Raw genomic sequence first — 20,629 nt, forward strand, 5'->3', positions numbered from 1 at the left:
CGAAATGCCATAAAAATAAATCAGATTTAAAAAATGTTTTTGTACAAAAATCTTTTTTTTTCAATATCTTCTATTCTTTCAATCCCAATCATGCTTATTGGAATCAACGGCGGCTATTTTCCGGCAATCTGCCGGGTATGTTTATTAATAGCAGCGGGGGATGTGATATTAGGCTTAATCTCGATTAGAGGAACACAGTGTTTGTAGCCATTAGGCAAAAAAATGGGAAATCAAGTTTTGTATTGTAGACATTGGGCGAATACCAATTCAAACACTTAAGGACAGTTTTCCATATCCACTTGACGCTATGAAGTACTCAAGTTTCCCTGAAAATGGTAACGTCTTTACATGAATGTTTTAATAAAGCGCATGTAAAATTCACTACCTCTTTTCTAATTATTCCTTTTATAAAGCCGCTTTTTAATATTCGGGCACAAAATTTACAAAAATGCAAGGAAGAGAGTGGAGAAAATATCAAAAAAGTTTACATGCTTTTTTCTAAATAGTTCACAGCTAACAAATTGACAAAGTGTTGCTATAATTTCTGGATGGGCCTAAACTGAAATGCTTAAAAGCTCAATTTACTTTTTTTAACGTGTAGCTGCGTTTTTATGAGCAATTATCATCGAAAAACAGTCGTTCGGGACACTTGAGTACTTCATAGCGTCAAGTGGATTTGGTGTACCGTCCTTAAGTGTTTTATTTGGTATTCGCCTAATGTCCACAAAAACTTGAGTTCAAAGAATTTCGCCTAATGGTTTCAAAAATTGTGTTCACCTAATCGAGTTTTCGTCTAATATGCTACGCCCCAAAGCTTCGATACCAGTATCTGAGCTGAACATCTTGTTTTTTTTCTGTACGTCATGTTCACTTCAAATAGACTTGTTGGTTATCAATGAAATTTTTTCTTGTGTTGTGTGTTTGGCGTCATTTTTCACGCTTGTGAATATGCTTTGCGCTTGAATATTCTTGTTTTGCCCATTGGTGATTAACCTTACTCTTAAAATGGCGCTTTCTCACTCTCAAAAAACTCACATGGAAGACATCTTGTATGTTTCAGGGCAGTTGTAAGAAAAATTACATCGCAACAATTGGAAGAATCGAAATTAAAGTAGCATTAATGGCAGATGTCAGCTACTCAAACAGCTATTATTTAAGCGTTTTTCTTTTTATAAGTCAAGGAATTTGAATTTTATTAGGGCGGTATCTCTAAGAACTATGTTTCTTTACCTGATTGCTCTCAAACAAAGTTTGCAGCAATTATATTAGTCCTGTCGTCTTTTTGATGCAATTTTTTGCTTGAGCAATTTTTTTCTGACCCTTATGACTTTTTGTCCTCAAAAACGTGACAAACAGGTAAAACCAGGAGGGCATCAAGTTCTCTTGGAGCCTTACGGCTTACTAGTCTCTATGTATGCGATTCACTGAAACTGTTTAGCAGACATTAATTCATTATGTGAAGGGTAGTTCTTAAGAGTTTTTTTACCCTATCACCCCCCTCAACTTCACCCCACAGCATTTATCTGAACTTCACCCAACACCCCACAGAATTTTATCTCGTTCGGTAGTATTCTCAGTTCTATTAAACATTGACACAAGAAGTATAATTTTTCCATTGCATTTCTTGTCAAATAGAAATTCGAAAAATTCATATTTGAGTTAATTTTGTTTGCGTAGAAACCGCCTCGTTTAGCTAAAAAAACTTTGACAGGAATTTTTTAACCTTTATGCTAGTTTATGCTAAGTTATATTTGACTAGTATTTCAAAAAATGCAGCAATCGGATTGTTTTGCACTGCTGATGTTTTAATGTTTCTTTTCAGGAAGCGTGGCTTCAGAAGGAACTTCGTTTGACCTCCCGATGCGTCGGACAAGTAAGTTACTTGTTCTTTGTTTGACACAAACTACTTAATTTACTCTGTAATATATCAATTGAGTGTATTCTTCTAAAAATTGATACTGTTGCTTCTAAATAGTTTTTAATGTTATCTGCTTTTCGCTAGAAAGAACCTAGGCATCTTATCATTTACAATGTGTGTAAATTGAGCGTGAAGAATCCTATATCATTTTGTGTGTGCCCAAATGTGATACTTGTTCTCAGGTATTTTCTCCCATTGTTTGGGTTATTCTCGTCTTTATAGCAATTATTTTGACACAGATATAAATTTGCATTCGATTGATTCTATAGGCTTGGAATTTCGAATTTTGCTGAAACTAAATATACTCAATTATTAATTGCTCTCAAACGAAGTTTAGCAATTATATTAGTCCTGTCGGTCTTTTTTATTCGATTTTTAGAGCCTTATGCTCTTAGAGCCTTCCAGCTCCCCCACTGTTACCCCCCCCCCCCAATATTACCTCATCACACCCCCCCCCCCCCCCCCCCACCCCCAATATTGCCCCATCAGCCCCCACCCCCGTGGCTAGCTACTGACGAAGCCAACCGCTCGCCGGTCGTTTGAGAGCAATTCGCCCGACGTTAGTCGGTTATGTTTACACAATTGATGGTTCATTACCAAATACGGGTAATTTATTAGGTCATGATACATCATTTACCGAACGAGCGCTATCTTTCCAGCATCAATTCATCAGTTTCGTCATGAATGTGTTGGTTCAGAGTGAATTAGGATCCTGTGAGATTAATTCATCCGACGCTTGTTGGTTATGCTCTGAGTGTAGGCTACCTTGATTTAGCTAGCTACTTTCAAATAATTTATATCAAGTGAGTCAGATTGCTTATTGGATCAGTTTGGAGTTTTCAGATGAAATAGCGCAAGTGTTGAAATAGCGACATAATAAAATTGATCTCTGCAACTAAATTCTGTTCTACGTTTCCTTCGCTCTTTTTACGATGTTAAAAACCATTTAATAGGAAATTGCAAATAATTTTTCAGAGTTTTTGATGTTAATCTAATTTCTCTCCTGTGCGTTGGCAGTCTCTTATTGATTTTTTTAAATTCTTGTTTTATAATTGATACTTTTTGACTGTAGCTGAATCTTAACCAGTTCGTTCTAAAACACGCTTAATCCTTTTTCAGTGTTTGACGTTTCCTGTGCAAGATTTTCCCATATTTCCTTCTTTTTCTTTTCAAAGCTTAATAGCTAAGCGAGTAGACTTTTTGTTCGCGTGCGTTATTTACAGTAAATTTCTTGGCCCAAATGGGTTTTAGAACAGTTGATTTTTTTAAATAGCCGCCCTAATCTTCTCAACCGGCTATTACAGCGCTCCTATTTTTTTACAATTCAAAGAATTTGAATTGTATTGGTGCGCTGTGTTTTTTTTTTAAGATGTGTTCACACATTTTTCAATGACTTTGATCTTTCAAAACGGGATAAACAGGTAAAGCCCAGCGGGCATTAAGTTTCATTAGAGGCCCAAAGTGGGCTTTAGTAGTCCGTCAAGTGCTTATAGTGGTGCAGCTGCTGGGATGGCCTTAATTTAAGGTTAAAAGGTCATTTTTAGGAGTTTTTGGGCTCAAAATGGTGCAATTTTTCATGTTTTTCGTGATTTTTTTGAGTTTTTTGTTTGATTAGTCTTAGGTTGAAGTTTTTAAAAGTTGATAAAGGCCTTTTGTGAAACAAAATTGCTTGTTATGACCATTTTATGAGCTATATGTTTTTTGTACTACAAACACAAACACACAAAATGATATTTATTTTACCAATTTTTTTCAGGTTTTTTTGAAAGTTTGTCATTTTTTGAGTTTTTTTAGCCATAGGTGCCAAGAAACCTCATCTAGAGTTTGATAAAGGGTTTGATGATAGATTACTGTATAGCTTCTAGTGGTAATGGAATGGTTTTCAACTTTTTGCCCTCATGAATTTTAGCATTTTGTGACAAAGCTAGCAATTGTTTCATATTTTTTTGACATTTATTGTCATCATTCAAGTTGTTTGAGTCCCAGGGGCCAGGAAACCTCAATAGCGGTTGGATGATAAGTTACTGAAAAGTTTTTAAATGCCATGGAATAGGTTTCAACTTTTGAACATCAAAAATTTTAGCATTTTTTTTGACAAAATTCGCATTTTTTTTTCGTTTTTGAAAATTTTCTTCATTTTTTCGGTTTTTCCAGCTCCAGGGACCAGGTAATCTCCTTTGAGGTTTGTTAATAGGACAATGCATAGTTTCTAGTAACAGTGGAATGGTTTTTAGCATTTTAATGTCTCGATTTTTAGAATTTTTTGGATAAAATCTGCAATTTTTTAAGGTTTCCTAAAGTTTTTGTCAGTTTTTGATATTAGTCCATTCTCAAGTGCAAGACAACCTATTCCACGTTCTGATAAAAAGTTACTGCATGGTTTTTAGGTTCAATGGATTTGTTTTCAACAATTTAACCTTTCGACTTTTGGCAACATTTAACCTTTTTTGGCAACATTTTCTTATAATTTCCAGTTGATTGTTTTCAAATTTTCTGGTCAATTTAGAGTTAATCGATCTTCAAGGGCAGATGAATATTTTTGAGGTCTTGCAGATATAATACTGGACCAATTTGAGAAACAAAATTCATTTTTAAACATTTTTTTGAAATAGGTATTTTTGAGGGGAGAAAGTTTTGCCTTAGGTTTAAAGCTTCAAGATATTTAGCAATGAGTATGCTTTTGTTTGGTTTTGATTCTTTTTGTTTCTCAATTTTTTGATGATTTTTGTGTTCTGGCTGGCATTGTGCAATTGATCGGCTGGTCAGGTAGAGTACGTCTGAGTTTTCCATTTAATTCTTTGAATTGCATTTCAGGACTTGTCCTGCTATGTTTTTTTTTACTTCGTCGAACTTTTGTTTCTCTTTACCATTTTGCCGCTTTTTCGACATTTTGCGTGAAATCTTTTTGACTTCTCTAGGCTAGTTTCTCTCTCCTCTCATTCTGCTAAAAGTGATTTTGAACATCAGTTGCTCAGCAAAGCAATTCAAAATGAACAGTCAGTATAAAAAATTGAAGTCAGAAATAGAAACGGGATAAACCCATAAAGCCCAATTTTAGATGCCCGCTATTTGATCGTCGTTCCTATAAGTCTTAGTTACCATCTCTTATGCTTATTGGTCTTCATAGTGGTCCCTGTAGCCTCTCTCTCTCTAAGAAACAGAAGTATGTTCAATTACGAAATGCCATCAAAATAAATCGGATTTAAAAAAATGTTTTTGGTACAAAAATCTTTTTTTCAATACCTTCTATTCTTTCAATCCCAAACATGCTGATTGGATTCAACGGCGGCTATTTTCCGGCAATATGCAGGGTATGTTTACGTCTGGCAGCATTCAGTAGACAAAACGCGCAGCTTTTTTTCTGTCATTTAGCCATTCTAGACTATTTTGTGCCTTTTTGTAAGTTTTTCATATTAATATTTAATCGAGGAGTTTTTTATTGCAATCATTCCTTCCCGTGGTTTTGGCCGTCTTTTCATTAGCGTGTTCTCAAGTTTAAGTTTTTGTTTCTGCAATTGGAAATATTGGCCTCTTTCTGACTGATTCTAAGGTCGTCTGCCTATTTATGTTGTTCATTGTGCTTTTCAGAATAGATTCTTTGGTAATATGGTGTATCTAAAAATCTTGCAACTGTTTTTGTTACTGACAGAAGGAAGGTTGGTGGGTCAATTTTTCGTCAACTTAATCTAATATTTTTGTGTTTGTTTGTTTCTTTTAATAAATTTTGCTTAACTTCGCGACATCTGATCTTGTTTTTTGTATCTTTTCTGTTTGTGCCTCCAGTACGTTCTTCACCCCCAGTTACAGAGCTCATGTTATTACATAGTAAATTATTATCTAAAAATACAGCACGTGCATCCAGGGGTGCAAATAATATGCACAAGCTGGGTGGGCACAAACGGAAAAATTCTCGTTTTTGAAACGTCTGCAGTGTGTGTAGTCACTAATGAAAGAGATGCGTCGTCATAAGGTCTCTGGGGCGCAATTTTTCGTACATCGTTACGAACGAGTGTTTAGAGGTTTGAATTTGCGACTGAATTTCTTGCTCTTCGATTCTTTTTCCTCTTTTGTCCTTTTTCTCGGTATGTAATTGCTGTCAAACGAAGTTTGCAGCAATAACGTTAATCCTATGATCTTTTTAATGGAATTTTTTGCTTGAACGATTTCTCTTCCTACCTTTTTGACTGTTTTTCTTCGGAAACGTGATAAAAAAGTAACGAACGGAGGGCATTAATATCTCTTGGAGACTTCTGGTTTAGTAGACTCTAACAGTGTGATTCAGCGAAACCGTTCTGGAGACATAAATTCATGGTGTGAAGAGCAGGCCATAGAGTTTAACCTCTCCCACGCACATTCGCTACCATTCGCCCCGTGTTTTTTATTGTATCTCGGCGGACTCCACCCCACCCTGTGCTTACCCCACGCCCTTCAATTAAGTAAACGGTTGCTAGCTACTGACAAAGCCAACCGCTCTCCATTCGTATGAGAACAATTCGCCAGGCGTTAGTCGGTTATGTTTATTGTCCTGGATCGCATTTTTCCATCATGCTGTAAAAAATGTCGGATAAGAATAATGTTCTGTAGTCAAAAGTTGCGGAAATATTTTATCTGACTGAAGGTTTCATTTTTTCATTTTTTAAAATTATTAGATGGCATAGCAAGCTATTATTGACCTTCTCCTGGGTTTTTATTTTGTCGTGTTTTTTGCCCAACGTATTCCAGGTCACTGAGAGCAGGTAATTGGAGCAGCAATGAGTTATATGTATCCTTATTTAAAATATAGCATCTCAGCAATTAATTATTTTTTGATCTTTTTTTATTTTGAGACTCTAGATCTCCAAAGCTATAGCAGCTTTTTTTCTCAATCTGACAGCTGTGTTTTTTTTGTTTTTGAATCAACCATCTTGATTATGGAAATAGTTTGTTAATGCTAGTGGCCACGTGCGCTGCAATTCAAGTTATCCTTTTAGTCGACTTCGGAGTCTTCCGCCTATGTTTTGTTTTCTTTCGTCGTCTGACACTTCATTCAATTTTCAAATAAAATGAATTTTGTCTTCTATTTGATAATTTTGAGATGTTGCCGATTTCTGTTTTTAAGTTTTCATCTAAGACTGCTTAACAGTTTTCTTGTTGAACTTTTGTAGAGTACCTAAGGTTTTGAAACAATTTTTTGGGGTATTTTTTTTCTTTTTAGCTGTTCAATCTCTGATTCAGATCTTTGTCTTGACAATGAGAGGAAAATATTTTTTTGCTCAGAATTTTTAATTTTAGTCATATGCGGCTTGTTAGAAAGAGTGGGAGAAAGTTAGATTTGTTTTCAATTAAGCTTTTGTTGCTTTTAAATAAGTGCCTCTTTGATTGATTTGGGTTCTGATGCTTTGACTTTTTGTCCTCAAAAAGCGATAAAATGTTAAAGCGCGAGGGCAATAAGTTTCTGTTCAGTGCAATTTTAGTTGTATTAGCCTCTAAGTTTGTGTCACCAAAACTCCTGAGGAGGTATAATTTCTCTCCCCATAGCCCCTCCCCGTTCCTCTGATTGCTTGCCTCCGCATCTTTTCAGTAAGAGTAACCTCTGTTATGTTTAAACTATTTAAATTAAGCGTAAAAATTTATGAATTGCTAAAGTGGAGCGTTATTAATGGCCCCATCTGAGTTATTTTGTTGCGAGCTCTAATTCATGTCGTGCTCTTGTTTTTCTTGCGGAAAATGTTTGCTGCCATTGTGTATAATTGCTCTCAAAACGAGGTTATGCGTTTGAAGTCCCGTTGGTCTTTATATGCGATTTTTCGCGCAATCTTTTTTCGTCCGGCCAAGTTGATTTTTCGAGTTACGTGCACGCTTGAATGCTCGATGTTTGCGTAATATGCGTTTCTACATTCAGAATTTTATGCAGATGAACTCAGTTTGCGACAGTTCACTGGTTAAATCCAAAATGAAAAGCGCCAAAGTTAGTTTTACTTCTCTAAATTATTTCAGTGATAGAAAATAAGGTCTGATCTGATAACATCATTTTGAGTTGTATCACCCCTGCTGAAGCAAGCTACAACTGACCCCATACCGCACTTGACTATTGCACCTCTTTGGTCGGAATTTTTTTCCACCCATAAAAGTTTATCCAGGCTACAGCCCCTCTGTATTAAATTGTGTTGTCTGTCGTTTGAGAGCAAGTTGTCCGACGTTATTCGGTTCATGTTTTCTTCATCAAAAGCCATTCAAGTATTAATTAAATGATCATTTTGAACTTTTCGAGCTGAGGTTAACTGTTCACTTTGGGATCCATTTAAATTGAACCGAAAATGTTTGTTAAAATAGATTCGATTTCTGTATTGCATATTCAACTTCAATAGTCTCCTGACATCGTGTCTTCAAATCTAAGAGAGAGAAATTTGATTTTTTTTGCGTGGATCCCTGGCTTGTAAAGTAGCTTATGTTTACTAAGGCTGTCGAAGAGATATTTAAATAAGTTTAATACGTAAGGTCTGGAAGGAAACGTAATATGTCAGTGTTTCTGTAAACTTTCAATCAAACTGTTAGTCTCTGTTTTTCCTATCTTCTTTTCTTCTTGTGCTGCCCCTTCAAGTATTTGTACCTCCTCAACTTACTAACAACTCTAGTACCTCATCTTCATTAATCACAACTTCTACAGGCCCAGGGGTCGGAGGTTCGAACCCCACTCCCAACTCCGCACCGGGAAATTCTGCCCCGACTACGCCCCATTTTTTCCACCATAATCACTACCCCCTAACTCCCTCCCCCGTCACAACAAACAATCAGCAGGGTGGCGTGGGGGGTATTGGTGCCTCAAATCGGGCAATGTCCCCTGCGGGTAAATTGGTAACCTCAAGGACCAGCAGCAGTAATACATCAGGGATGTACGCTAGTTCGGGGCAGAAATCGACCTCACAATCACAACATCTATCGTATCAACAACAACATCAGTCGTAAGTATTAACCAGCGCGGGCCATTTTAGTAGCAGCAGCTATAATAGTAGTTTTAGTATCAATATTAGTGATAGTGCATTTTCCCTTTGTTGGGTAAAAAACTGATATCCTTTTGTGAGCGCACAGTAACACGTGATGTGATTATGGCAGTTCGTGTTGTAATGTGTTGCTTCCTTTTACAACAACAGTAATACTTGGTTACTAATTGCTTTTACTATTTCAGTTATAGTCCGCTTCTGTTTTTATTGCGCATGTTACTTAAACTCTTAATTCTTCCGGAAGTGTCTCTTGACAGTCGGGGACATTTTCGGTAAATTTAGGGCCGTTAATTTTTAGTTTTTACTGATGGTAATTGGATATGAGGAAAGCGGTTACTGATAATAGTATGTTCGTTTGTCGTCATCGAAATAATTCCAATTTCGGACAACTAAATTGAAACCCCCCAAAATTTTAGTGATTAAGCTATCGTACAGTCGCAAAGAAAAACAAAGCAATCTTAATTCTGGTCCCCAAATCTCAGCTGCTTTTCATATCTTTGTGCTAGAGTGCGCTAAATCGCGTGCAAGTGATTTTTTTATTTTCTTTCAATGAAGAGTTGCGATAGTGATAGCTGAAAGTCAAAGACGATAGGGTTGCTAGACATCTCAGCAATGGCAAAGAAACTTTCGCAGATGAGACCATAGAGGCAGAAAATATAGCTCCTGTTACTTAGTGCTCTCGATTTTCTGTGAAATCCATGAACAAAAAAATAAACATTTCGTCGATTTTGTGCTCGTCCTTTGGATTGGTTTTTCTTAGATTTGATTATTCTTTGAAAGAATATGATGTGATATCTTTATATCTTGTTTTCTTATACATGTGTCTACACAGTCTGATTTTGGCCAATAGCCGGAAATTTGTCAGCTATGTTTTCTTTTGTGGACGGTGAAACAGGAAAACTTTGAAGGACTGCGAAAATATCATGTTCCTGGCATGAGACATCGAGAGCACCAAAATTAGTTCAATATTTGACTTTGCATATTGCCTCCCAAGATTTAAATTCTAAGTAGAAATAATTTTAAAAAATGTAAGCACATATGAAACTAAAAAAATGGTAAACTTGAAAAACAAAAGAATTATTTTTTGTCAGATCTACTTTTGTTGAAAATTTTACTTGTATAAAATGCAAACACCAAAATTAAAATAGGAATATCTAGACCAATTTGCCAGCAGTTTATTTTCCTGTCTTCGGAAACAATAATTTAAAGCTCTTGATTCATGTATAGATAAGAAAGCTATACGCAAATGCAAAAGTTGCAATTTCTGAAGACTCAGATTTTCTTTTGAGTTCATATTGGTTGGTTGGAGTTGCTGATATTTTTTTGAATGTACTGCAACTAAAAAAAACAGCAAAAGTTGATAGCAGATATTCTTAAAATGGTCAATCTTGTTGACGAATCTTATTGTTGCTTGGCTACTCGAACTTCACTCAAACAGATATCAGCAAATTTTCGGACAAAATACTTGGACAAAATAAAATTAATTACCTATTGTTCAGTGTGCCTTCGTGATGGGTGGGTCATTGGGGGAAAACTCGGTTAGCCGAAAGTAAATTTTGTAGGCATTTCGAAGGTAGAAATTTGTCAACTTTGTGGGGCAAAATTTTTAACTAAGATTTCGTTGAAAAATATATAAAACATATAGTCGTATGACTCTAACATAAAAAAGTCATCACTGAAAAAGGCATTACAAAATAGTCAAAAAGTTACTGTTACCAAAAAGCCTAAGCAAGTTAATTTTTCATTTTATATCAATTCGACAATTTTAGCCCACTAGCACCCTTAAATTAAGTCTTAACCAGCTTTATTTTCCACTTGGTCTATTCTTGAGCAAAAGTTTTGCCTGCGGCTATTGAATGACTTATTGATTTTTTGTGTAATCTAAAATTTGCTTTCGTTTCTCAAATTAAGTTTGTTGCTAGCATAAACGTGATTGAAACCGAGATGAAAGCAAGGGCGGTGTAGCTTAGCGGTTAAGGTTGTTTGCAGACTACCAACTGGTAAATTTAGGCTAGTTTGAAAAACAGTGACAGTGAACTTTTACATGAAGGTTTAACTTAATTACTTTGTTTAATAGCCGCCCTTATCTTCTCAGCCGGCTATTATAGCGATCCTATTTTTCACAATTCAAATAATTTGAATTGTATTGGGGCGCTATCTTTTTTTTAAGATCTGTTCACACATTTTCATGATTTTCGAAGTCAAATTGGAGTAGTGATTTTGATCACGCCGAAACAGGAAGTGGAGCGAAAAAGCGAGTGGTTTTGCGGCGTGAAAGTTTTTCGCTCTAATTTTAAAGTAGAGTGAGAATACGGTGTTTGAACAAAAATTCGCTTTCTTGGCAGTGGTTTTTTGTTCACATGCGGCTATTTCACTTTGATTTCTTACTGTTTTTTTTTGGATCAGATCTTTTTCTAAGTGGTTTTCCCAATCCATTCGTAGTTCATTCTTGACCTCGCTAATGGTATTTTTCACATGCGGCATTTTTACATTGAATTTCTGGGTTTTTTTATTTTTTTAATCTTATTTTATTTTAGAAATGGTTTTCCCAATTCACTTATAGTCCGTTCTAGGTCTAGTTGTTTGTTTAGTCAATGAAAATTCTTTGAATTGTGCGTCAGGACTTGTCCTGCTATGTTTTTTTTTTTACTTCGTCGAACTTTTTTTCGCTTTACCCATTTTGCCGCTTTTTCGACATTTTGCGTGAAATCTTTGACTTCTCTAGGCTAGTTTTAATCTTCTGTCTTTCTGATCAAAGTCCTTTTAAACAGCAGCTGCTCACTAAAGCAATTAAAAACGAAGAGATTCAGTATAAAAAAATCAAAGTCAGAAATAGAAATGGGATAAACCCATAAAGCCTATTTTTAGATGCCCGGTACTTGAACTTTGTTCTCATAAGTTTTAGTTACTATCTATAATGCTTATTGGTATTGATACTAGACCCTGTAGCCTCTCACTGAAAGACAGGAGTATGTTCAACTACGAAATGACATCAAAATAAATCGCACTTGAAAATGTTTTGTACAAAAATCAATTTTTGTTGGATATTTTCTTTTCTTTCAATCCCAATAGAGTTATGGGAATCAACGGCGGCTATTTTCAGGCAATCTACCGGGTATGTTTTCAGTGGAAATTTTCAGGTTTAATATTGGATTTGCCTAATTTAAACGAAATCTAAGAAGACAATTTCGTCCGAATGTCTGCAAAAATTCCTTTTGCCTATTATCCTACGCTGCTCCGCTCGCGTGTTTTTGCTCCTAGAAAAGAGTGCAGGTCTTTTTGATATCTATAATCAAGTTATTTTGATAATTTCTAAACCCTTTACTAATAATAATTTCTTTAGAGGATTTGTACTCTAAAAAATTTAATTAAGTTATCTAATCAGGTTTTGGATTTCGGAATTTAAGATGCTTAAGTTTTTTTTACAAGAATAGCATTTTTACTATTTTCGTTAAATTTTAGTGCTGTTTTATACTACAGTTCTTAATCAACGTCATGTGTTAATTTCACTGATTTCAAAATTTTTAAATCTCATGACAAGGGGTAATTGAACCTCTTATCCAGAGTCATTTTAAAATGGTAAATCCTTAGGAGGGTCTGGAATTGCATAATGCAAGAAATGTGCACCTCCTTTTGTTGTTGTTGTTTTTTAATATTGTAATTGTATTTGAAGCGTGCGTGCGTATAGTGCAAGTAATCAATTAGTTAGTTACCTGTTTTGTGCTTTGTCGCATCAGCATGTTATAAACACTGCACTGTAGCAACCCCAGTTGTATACAACAGAAAAGAATGACCGCAAATTGAGCCGCATGCTAACATAAAAGGTTCAAAATTTTTTGGATCTTCCTGGCAAACCAGAACAACCTTCCTGGGTATAAATTGGGGGCCATTGCTCACAGAATGAATGAAGTTTTGACGCTGCTGTCTAGTTTAAACAAAGCTCGACAATTTTTTGCAAATGGTTGAGTCACGGTGATATAATATGCTCTATTCCCCTTGGCGGTTTTTATCCTCGTGTTTTTTGTAGAGAGAAGGGCGGGGTGTGGGGGTCGGTGCATAGGCTATTTCTACTAGGTTTAGGTTAGGTACTGGGACAAGGGTTTTAAAACGGCTCACATTTCGCAATGATTCTCTTCAGTATACACTGGATTGCTGCAAAGTCGCTTTTGACTTGAATTTGAACTAATGCCTGTTTAGGGGCGGTAGGTGACATATCCGTTGGAAAGGAAGTCAGTCAATTGAGAAGTGCGAAAGGTCTTGGCGGAGACGACAACACGGCAGGTGAAATTGTTGACAATCAATCGTACTCACCAAAACAGTCCAATATTCAAACAGAAATTGTGCAACACAGTGGCCTTGGTGTAAAGTAAGTTGCCAGAGCCTTTTGTTTGTCCTTCGGACGAGAGGGTCGGTATATGCAGTATTCATATTTTACCGGGAGTTTTCAAGAAAATTTATTTTTAGTATGCTTTTAGATAGTCTTCAGGATCGTATTGGAACGTTTTGCATTTAATTGCGCTATTTTCGAGTAGTAACTATTTTTAAGAACCAGGAAGCGATATCTGGGGCTATTATTGGCCTTCTCTTGGTTTTTTACAATTCAAAGAATTTTAATTGTATTGGGTAGCTGTATTTTTTAAAAATCTGTTCATGATTTTCATGATTTTTGAAGTCAAATTGGAGTGATGATTTTGATCACGCCGAACAGGAAGTGGAGCGAAAAAGCGAGTGGTTTTGTGGCGTGAAATTTTTTTCTCTAATTTTAGAGTAGAGTGAGAAAGCGGCGTTTGAACAAAAATTCGCTTTCTTGCTAGTGGTTTTTTGTTCACATGCGGCAATTTCTTTTTGATTTTTACTGTTTTCCGATTTTCTGATCTGGTTTTTTTTAAATGGTATATATCTACTTTTTTTGGTTAGTTATTAATAGCCGCAAAGCGATAGCGGTTTTTTGGGGAAATTGTAGTTTTTTTACAATTCAAAGAATTTGAATTGTGTTGGGGCGCTGTGTTTTAAGATGTGTTCACACATTTTCCAATGACTTTGATCTTTCAAAACGGGATAAACATGTAAAGCCCAGCGGGCATTAAATTTCATTGGAGACCCAAAGTGGGCGTAAGTAGTCCTTTGAGTGCTTAGAGTTTTGCAGCTTCTGGGATGGTCTTAATTGGAAGTTAAAAGGTCATTTTTAGGAGTTTTTGGGCTCAAAATAGTGCAATTTTTCATTTTTTTCACTTTTGTTATTAATAGCCGCGAAGCGATAGCGGCTATTATTGGGGACATCGTGGTTTTTTTTAATTCGTCGTCTCCTTCGATGATTCTTACGACCTGACTTCTTGGAATTGACTTCTTGGAATTGACTTCTTGGAATTGACTTCATTGACTTCTATTCCTTTGCAATTAAAATTTGTGTACGTGACGTCATTTCTGCTTTTAGGTCAATTGCGTGACTTACCTCACTCGAAAAAATGACTTCTGAACTCACTTATGAAACTTTCAAATTTATGAACATTTTAATTAAAAATCAATAGTGTGCATCTAAGTAGTTGCAAACTTGCCCTAAATCTTTAATATTAGTCTTGAGTTTTTGATTTCGAATATCAATCTTGAAAATGCTCCCCTTATAGACCGTATTTGTCATAAAATTGACAGTCCGAATCTAACCTAAAAAGTCTAGTGGTCTATTAAAGAACTGCTGGTCTATCTTATTTCTTTAGTTGTTTCAATTCATGGAAGGCCACAAGCGTCTATCGCGGCTATTTTCCGGCAATCTGCCGGCTATGTCTTATTAGTCTTAGGTCGAAGTTTTTAAAAGTTGATGAAGGCATTTTGGGAGACAAAATTACTTGTTATGACCATTTAATGAGCTATATGCTTTAGTCCTATAAACGCAAACACGCAAAAAGATACTAATGTTTGCCATTTTTTCGATTTTTTTTGAAAACTTTTGTCATTTTTTGAGTTTTTCCAGGTTCAGGAACCAGTTAATCTTCTTTCAGGTTTGATAATAAAGAACTTCATAGGTTTTTGTTTTCATATTCGTGTCTCGAATTTAAGCATTTGTTTTGATAAAATCTGCAATTTTGCAAAGTTTCCTAAATTTTTTTTTTGTCAATTTCTGTTATTTGTCCCTTCTCAAGTGCCAGAAAACCTATTCCACTGTCTGATAAAAAGTTACGGCATGGTTGTTAGCTTCAATGTATTTGTTAGTTTCAATGGATTAGTCTCAACAATTTAGCCTTTCGAATTTTTAAAATGTTTGGTAAAATTTGTAATTTTTTTCAAGTTTTTTCAAAACATTGTCTTTCATTCAGTTTTTCTTGCCTCAGTAGCCTAATAACCTCATACGAGGTTTGGTAGTATGTTATTAAATAGTTACTATAGGGCAATTGAATGGTTTTAAATATTTTAATGTCACTAATTTCCATTTTTTGAAATCTTGAAATTTCTAAAAAATTATTGCCTATCGATCTGAGCCAATCGACTTCTCAAGGCTTGGAATTGGGTTACTGGATAGCCTCTAGAGATCCAGAAATGATTCTGAAGATATTAATATCTAAATTTTCATCAACATTTCTTTAATTTTTTCAATTGGTTTCATTTTTAAAAAAAATCGGTCACCGAGTTAATCAATCGTCATTGGCTAATGAAGTTTTTTCGAGTCTTACAGAGATAAGACTGGCCCGGTTTCAAAAACAAAAATTGGTATTAAACCATTGTTGAGATAGGTAGGTTTAAAGGGATCAATTTTTGCCTTAGGGGTAAAAGCTTCAAGTTTTAGCAATGAGTATATTTTTGTTTAGTTTGTTGGATTGTTTTAATTTTGCAATTTTTTTAGATGATTTTGTTTATATTTTGGCTGGTATTGTTCAATTGATCTGCTTGGCAGGTAGCGTACTCCTAAGTTTTTGATTCAATTATTTTAATTGTGTTTCAAGACTTGTCCTGCTAAGTTTTTGAACTCGTCGTCTCCATCAATGATTCTTTCGACCTGATTTCTTGGAATTGAATCTTTTATTGGCTTCAGTGACTTCTACTGCTTAGCAGTTAAAATTTGTGTGCGTGACGTCATTTTTGAATTTAAGTCAATTGACTTACCTCACTCAAAAAAGACTTCTTATCTGACTTATGGAACTTTAATTTTTATTAACATTTACTAGTTAAAGATCGATAGTTTGCATCTAATTAGTGCCAAAGATTTATGCCCTAATTCTTGAGTATTAGTTTTGAGTTTTTCATTTTGAAAATTAATTTTGAATAAGCTTTTTTAGGGCTTTTTCTTTATAGACCGTATGTGTCATAAAATTAACTGTGCAAATATAACCCAAAAGTTCTAGTCTATTAAAGGACCGGTGCTCAAACTTTATCTTATTTCTTTAGTTGCTTCAATTCATCAAGCGTCTATCGCGGCTATTTTCCGGCAATCTGCCGGCTATGTTTGAAAATTCTTTGAATTGTGTCATGACTTGTCCTGCTATGTTGTTTTTTTTTCATTTTGTCCAGATTTTTGCTACGATCAAATGATGTCACGGGCACTTCAAATCTGCTTTTTGATCATTTTTGTCAAGCAATTTCAATCGATTTACACGTGATTTTTTCACTTGAAAAATGACTTTCCAACTCTCAAATTGACTTTTCATTACTTTAATTCAATGGGAGAAGGTCGATTGAGTGTGTGTCACTCTAATTGAAGGTTACTTAGGAGCAGCTAACAGAAGCAGAAATAAGTTGTACAGATTCTTAATCAAAATATAACGTCTCAACATTTGACGAAAAGCAGTGTTGGTGTTTTGTTTACTGCCTTTTTGAGATTGGAGATCTACGAAGCTATCGCGGCTATTTTCTGGCAATATGCCAGTTATGTTGTAATGTTCATCGTCTAAAAGTTTTACGCTTTAAATAGTGAACTGAAATTCAAATCTGACAACAGTCTCTGAGGAGAAAATAATTTGGCGTGTAATTTTCCGCTTTTCAAAATATCGCTTAAAAGCTCTGGTTGACCCGATTAAAAAAGCCTTTCGTTGCTCGTGCTTTCCACAATTTTTGAAGCTGTTAAAAATTTTAGGATATTTGGTTGGCTGTTTTTTGTTTTATTTTTTGAATTTGATAGTTGCAATTGTATATTTCTATCAGTTGTAATCTATATTCCTTGAAATTATTAAATAGTGGTTTTCCCGTAGGATGTAAGAGTCGATGTACGACCATTTTGTATATTTTGAGTTGGACATGATTGCATTGGACATTTCAGGAACATGGAAGATAGCTTCTGTTTCCAAACTGAACCCTCGATTGATTTGGGTGACTTGAACTCGACTGAGCCTTTCAAGCCATTGCCATCCGATGATAAGGAATCTGTGGCAGACGAAATACAGACAGTTACCTCTACCTGCGACTCAATTGACACAAAAGGCGTTGAGATTAAAATGGTTGCGATTGCAGAAAAAGAACAGGAATCGAATTAAGTTTATCTAAATTGTATCTTAGTGTGTTTAAAACTGTTCAGGCCTAAATATTCACTTGTGGTCGGGTTGCTTTTCTGATTTCCAGCTTATGCTGGAAGTTGATTGGCTCCGACTTCTTCTTAAATGTTGAAATGTTCAATAATAATTCAAATATTGTAGTTGTTTAGCAGAATAAACCCAATTATTAGACATGGTAAACTCTTTCGTGTGTTCTCATCTCGGTTTTTGAGTTTGAGAATTTAAAATTATTGATATAGCAGAAGTTCTTTTCTTTCTGTCTTTTCTTCTTTCAGTGTGCTAAGTTGTGTGATTATTGAATGGAGTTTTATATAGTAAAGAGAGAGACGTGCATTTTCAGATCGATTGGTGATAATCTCTATAATGTTCTTGATACTTCTTCGGTCTTTTATATTCCTCTTGTAAATAATGTTGAAAAATTGTTAAAGTAATTTATTCTCTGTATATTACTTTATTTGAACTTTTCTCTGATAATTACAGTTTTCGTTAAATTCTAGTTATAGCGGAAGGCAACGATGAGTGAACTTTTTACAATTCAAAGAATTTGAATTGTATTGGGGCGCTGTCTTTTTTTTAAGATCTGTTCGCACATTTTCATGATTTTTGAAGTCAAATTGGAGTTGTGATTTTGGTCACGCCGAAACAGGAAGTGGAGCGAAAAAGCCAGTGGTTTTGCGGCGTGCATTTTTTTCACTCTAATTTTAAAGTAGAGTGAGAAAACGGTGTTTCGAACAAAATTTTGCTTTCTTGCTAGTGTTCACATGCCTCAATATCACTTTGATTTTTAATGTTTTTTCGATTTTTTGGATCGGAGTTTTTTCTAAAGGGTTTTCCCAATCCATTCAATCCATTCATAGTTTATTCTAGGCCTAATTTTTTGTTTCAACCAAATTTCCTTTTCTCTTTAGTGATTTTTTGTCAACATGCGGCATTTTGACATTGTGTTTCTGTTTTTTTAAAAAAATTTTGACCTGATTTTTTAGAAATGGTTTTCCCAATTCACTCTTGTGTTTTAGGTCTAGTTTTTGGCCAGTCAATGAAAATTCTTTGAATTGTACGTCAGGTAATTCGCTTTACCTTTTGATCATGTTTTCATTTTGCATAAGTCACAATTTTCACGTTTTACTTCTGACTTACTTCACTCACTGTTTCACTTGAATTGATTTTAAATTCTTTCAAGCATTCAATTATGCAATGTGGTGAATACTGTCAAAGTCAAAAGCGACGAGATAAACCGATAAGCCCGGTCATTGAGAATTAGGTTATCTAAGTTCATTAGGGTGTTTGCTAGCTGACATTAGTATTAAGCTTATTAGCTTTCACTTGAGAAGCTGAATTAAGGATAGTTTTAAAATCCAACTGAAACTGCACTCCAAATTAGAACACTTCTTGACACTGAAAAAAAAACAGAAAAAAATTCGGTCAATTTATCTATTTTTGAATAGCCGCACAGCGATAGCTGGGGCTATTATTGGCCTTCTCTTGGATTTTTATTTCGTCGTCGCGATTTTTGTTACGAAGACAACCACTTCAAATCTGCTTTTTGTTCATTCGCTCATGCAATTTCAACTGAGTTGCGTACATGACGTCATTTTTCACTCTTAGTAGAGCTAATTTTTTTGTTCATTCGAGTGATTAATTTTTTGGTCACACTTGACTTACCTCACTCACAAAAATGACTCCCTGACTCTGAAATTGACTTTTATTTACTTTAATTCAAAGAGATGAGGTCAAATGGTTGTGTGTCACTCTAAATGAAGATTACATTAAAGAGCAGCTAATAGAGGCAGCAAAAACTTATACAGATTTTTAATCAAAATATAACATATCAGCCTTCAATGAAAAGACCATTTTTTTGGTCTGTTTTAACTGTTTTTTGAGACTGCATATCTACGAAGCTATCGCGGCTATTTTGGCAATCTACCAGCTATGTTTTCTGTTTCAATCCCGATGTGCATCAAGCGCCTCAACCTCGGCTATTTTCCAGCAATCTGCTGGCTATGTTTATCTGTGTCCAGTCTGAATCTGCCTTTGTTAATGAAATTCATATGAACGTTTTCCCGCTGATGGACTTGATTTTCTTCTCTAAAAAACGGGAGAAGGTCATGAAGTTGTGGGTGGATGTTCAGTTTTACCGTCTTTTTCAGTTGCACCATGAGAAAACATATGTTCATGGTTCAATAGAAAATTTTTATCTTAGATGACGCTTTTTGAGTCTTCAAGTTTTGCGAGCTGCGATTAACCAATTTTCTTGATCATAAGCTTCGACCGCTGAGCCGAGCTATTAATAGTTGCTCTCGAATAAAGTTTGAAGCAATTTTTGTACAGGTTTGTCGTATAATGCAAAATTTTTGCATGACCCTTCTATAATATTCTTTCGATTTCGCTCGACTTCTTTTCAATCTTGACTTTTTGGTTTTTGAGTGATTTGAAAATAAAAGCATTTGTAAGCTATGACCGTACAGAGCCCGTGTAGCGTAGAAGTTAACGTCTGACTCGCTCCTCTGACCCGCCAGAAGTTTTTTTCACCTTAAAAGTTTCTCTAACCAATGCCCACTTCTAGATTGTTTGCTTTGCCAGTCGTTCGAGAGCAATTCGTCCGATGTTTGTCGGTTTATGTTTTCATATAGCTGTTTTATCACTTTCGTTCTTAAATAGTCTGAATGTTTGTCTTTCTTCACTTTCACAGTTATTTAAATGGATAACATCCAAAGAAGTTTCAAGTTTGCAATATATCGTTGATTGTTTATTTTTGTCAGTCTATCAACTTTGCTTTTTTCTAGATATTTTTTTCGGTTTCACTTCTAGAGTGACTTTTTCTGAGTGATTGAAGTTGATCTCCATCAAGGTTACCGAACATGTAACTTGGTGGTTAATGTCACCGATATCCGGGAGAGCGGGGGTTAGAACCCCAGGCCTGTCGCAAGTTTTTGCACCCTTAAATGTTTATGTAGCCTATACACCCCACTTTAAAATACATCACCCCGACAGTCGCTCGAGAGCAATTCGTCCGACATAAAGTCGGTTTATGCTTGATCATTTTTCTTTCTTGTAAAGACCTTTGTTACGATCAGTGACGTGACGCTGTCTTCAAATCAGCTTTCATCCTTTTTCCATGCTATTTTTGGACAGTTATGCGCGTGCCCTAGCAATTCAAAATGACGAGAGTCAGTATGAAAAAAGTCAAAGTCAGAAATAGAAACGGGATAAACCCATAAAGCCCATTTTTAGATGCCCGGTACTTGAACTGTGTT

General features: G+C 35.3%; 1 protein-coding gene across 7 annotated transcripts in view; it reads left to right on the forward strand.

Moving 5' to 3' along the window:
- LOC142354453 (uncharacterized) overlaps positions 1 to 17,852 on the forward strand; it is a 70,462-nt gene extending 52,610 nt beyond the window's left edge. For 4 of the 7 annotated variants that reach the window (XM_075406752.1, XM_075406757.1, XM_075406755.1 and 1 more), the window contains 3 exons: positions 1,823 to 1,873; positions 13,096 to 13,264; positions 17,144 to 17,852. In XM_075406752.1, the coding sequence (XP_075262867.1) occupies positions 1,823 to 1,873; positions 13,096 to 13,264; positions 17,144 to 17,357 (434 nt within the window). In that variant the 3' untranslated portion in view covers positions 17,358 to 17,852. Of the gene's footprint in view, positions 1 to 1,822; positions 1,874 to 8,498; positions 8,860 to 13,095; positions 13,265 to 17,143 lie in introns of those variants that run through there. The other 3 variants (XM_075406754.1, XM_075406753.1, XM_075406756.1) reach the window with 3 other exon arrangements.
- The last annotated feature ends 2,777 nt before the right edge of the window (positions 17,853 to 20,629 follow it).

Source organism: Convolutriloba macropyga, chromosome 15, assembly GCF_964194025.1.
Source record: "Convolutriloba macropyga chromosome 15, txConMacr16.3, whole genome shotgun sequence".
Taxonomy (NCBI): Eukaryota; Metazoa; Xenacoelomorpha; order Acoela; family Convolutidae; genus Convolutriloba; species Convolutriloba macropyga.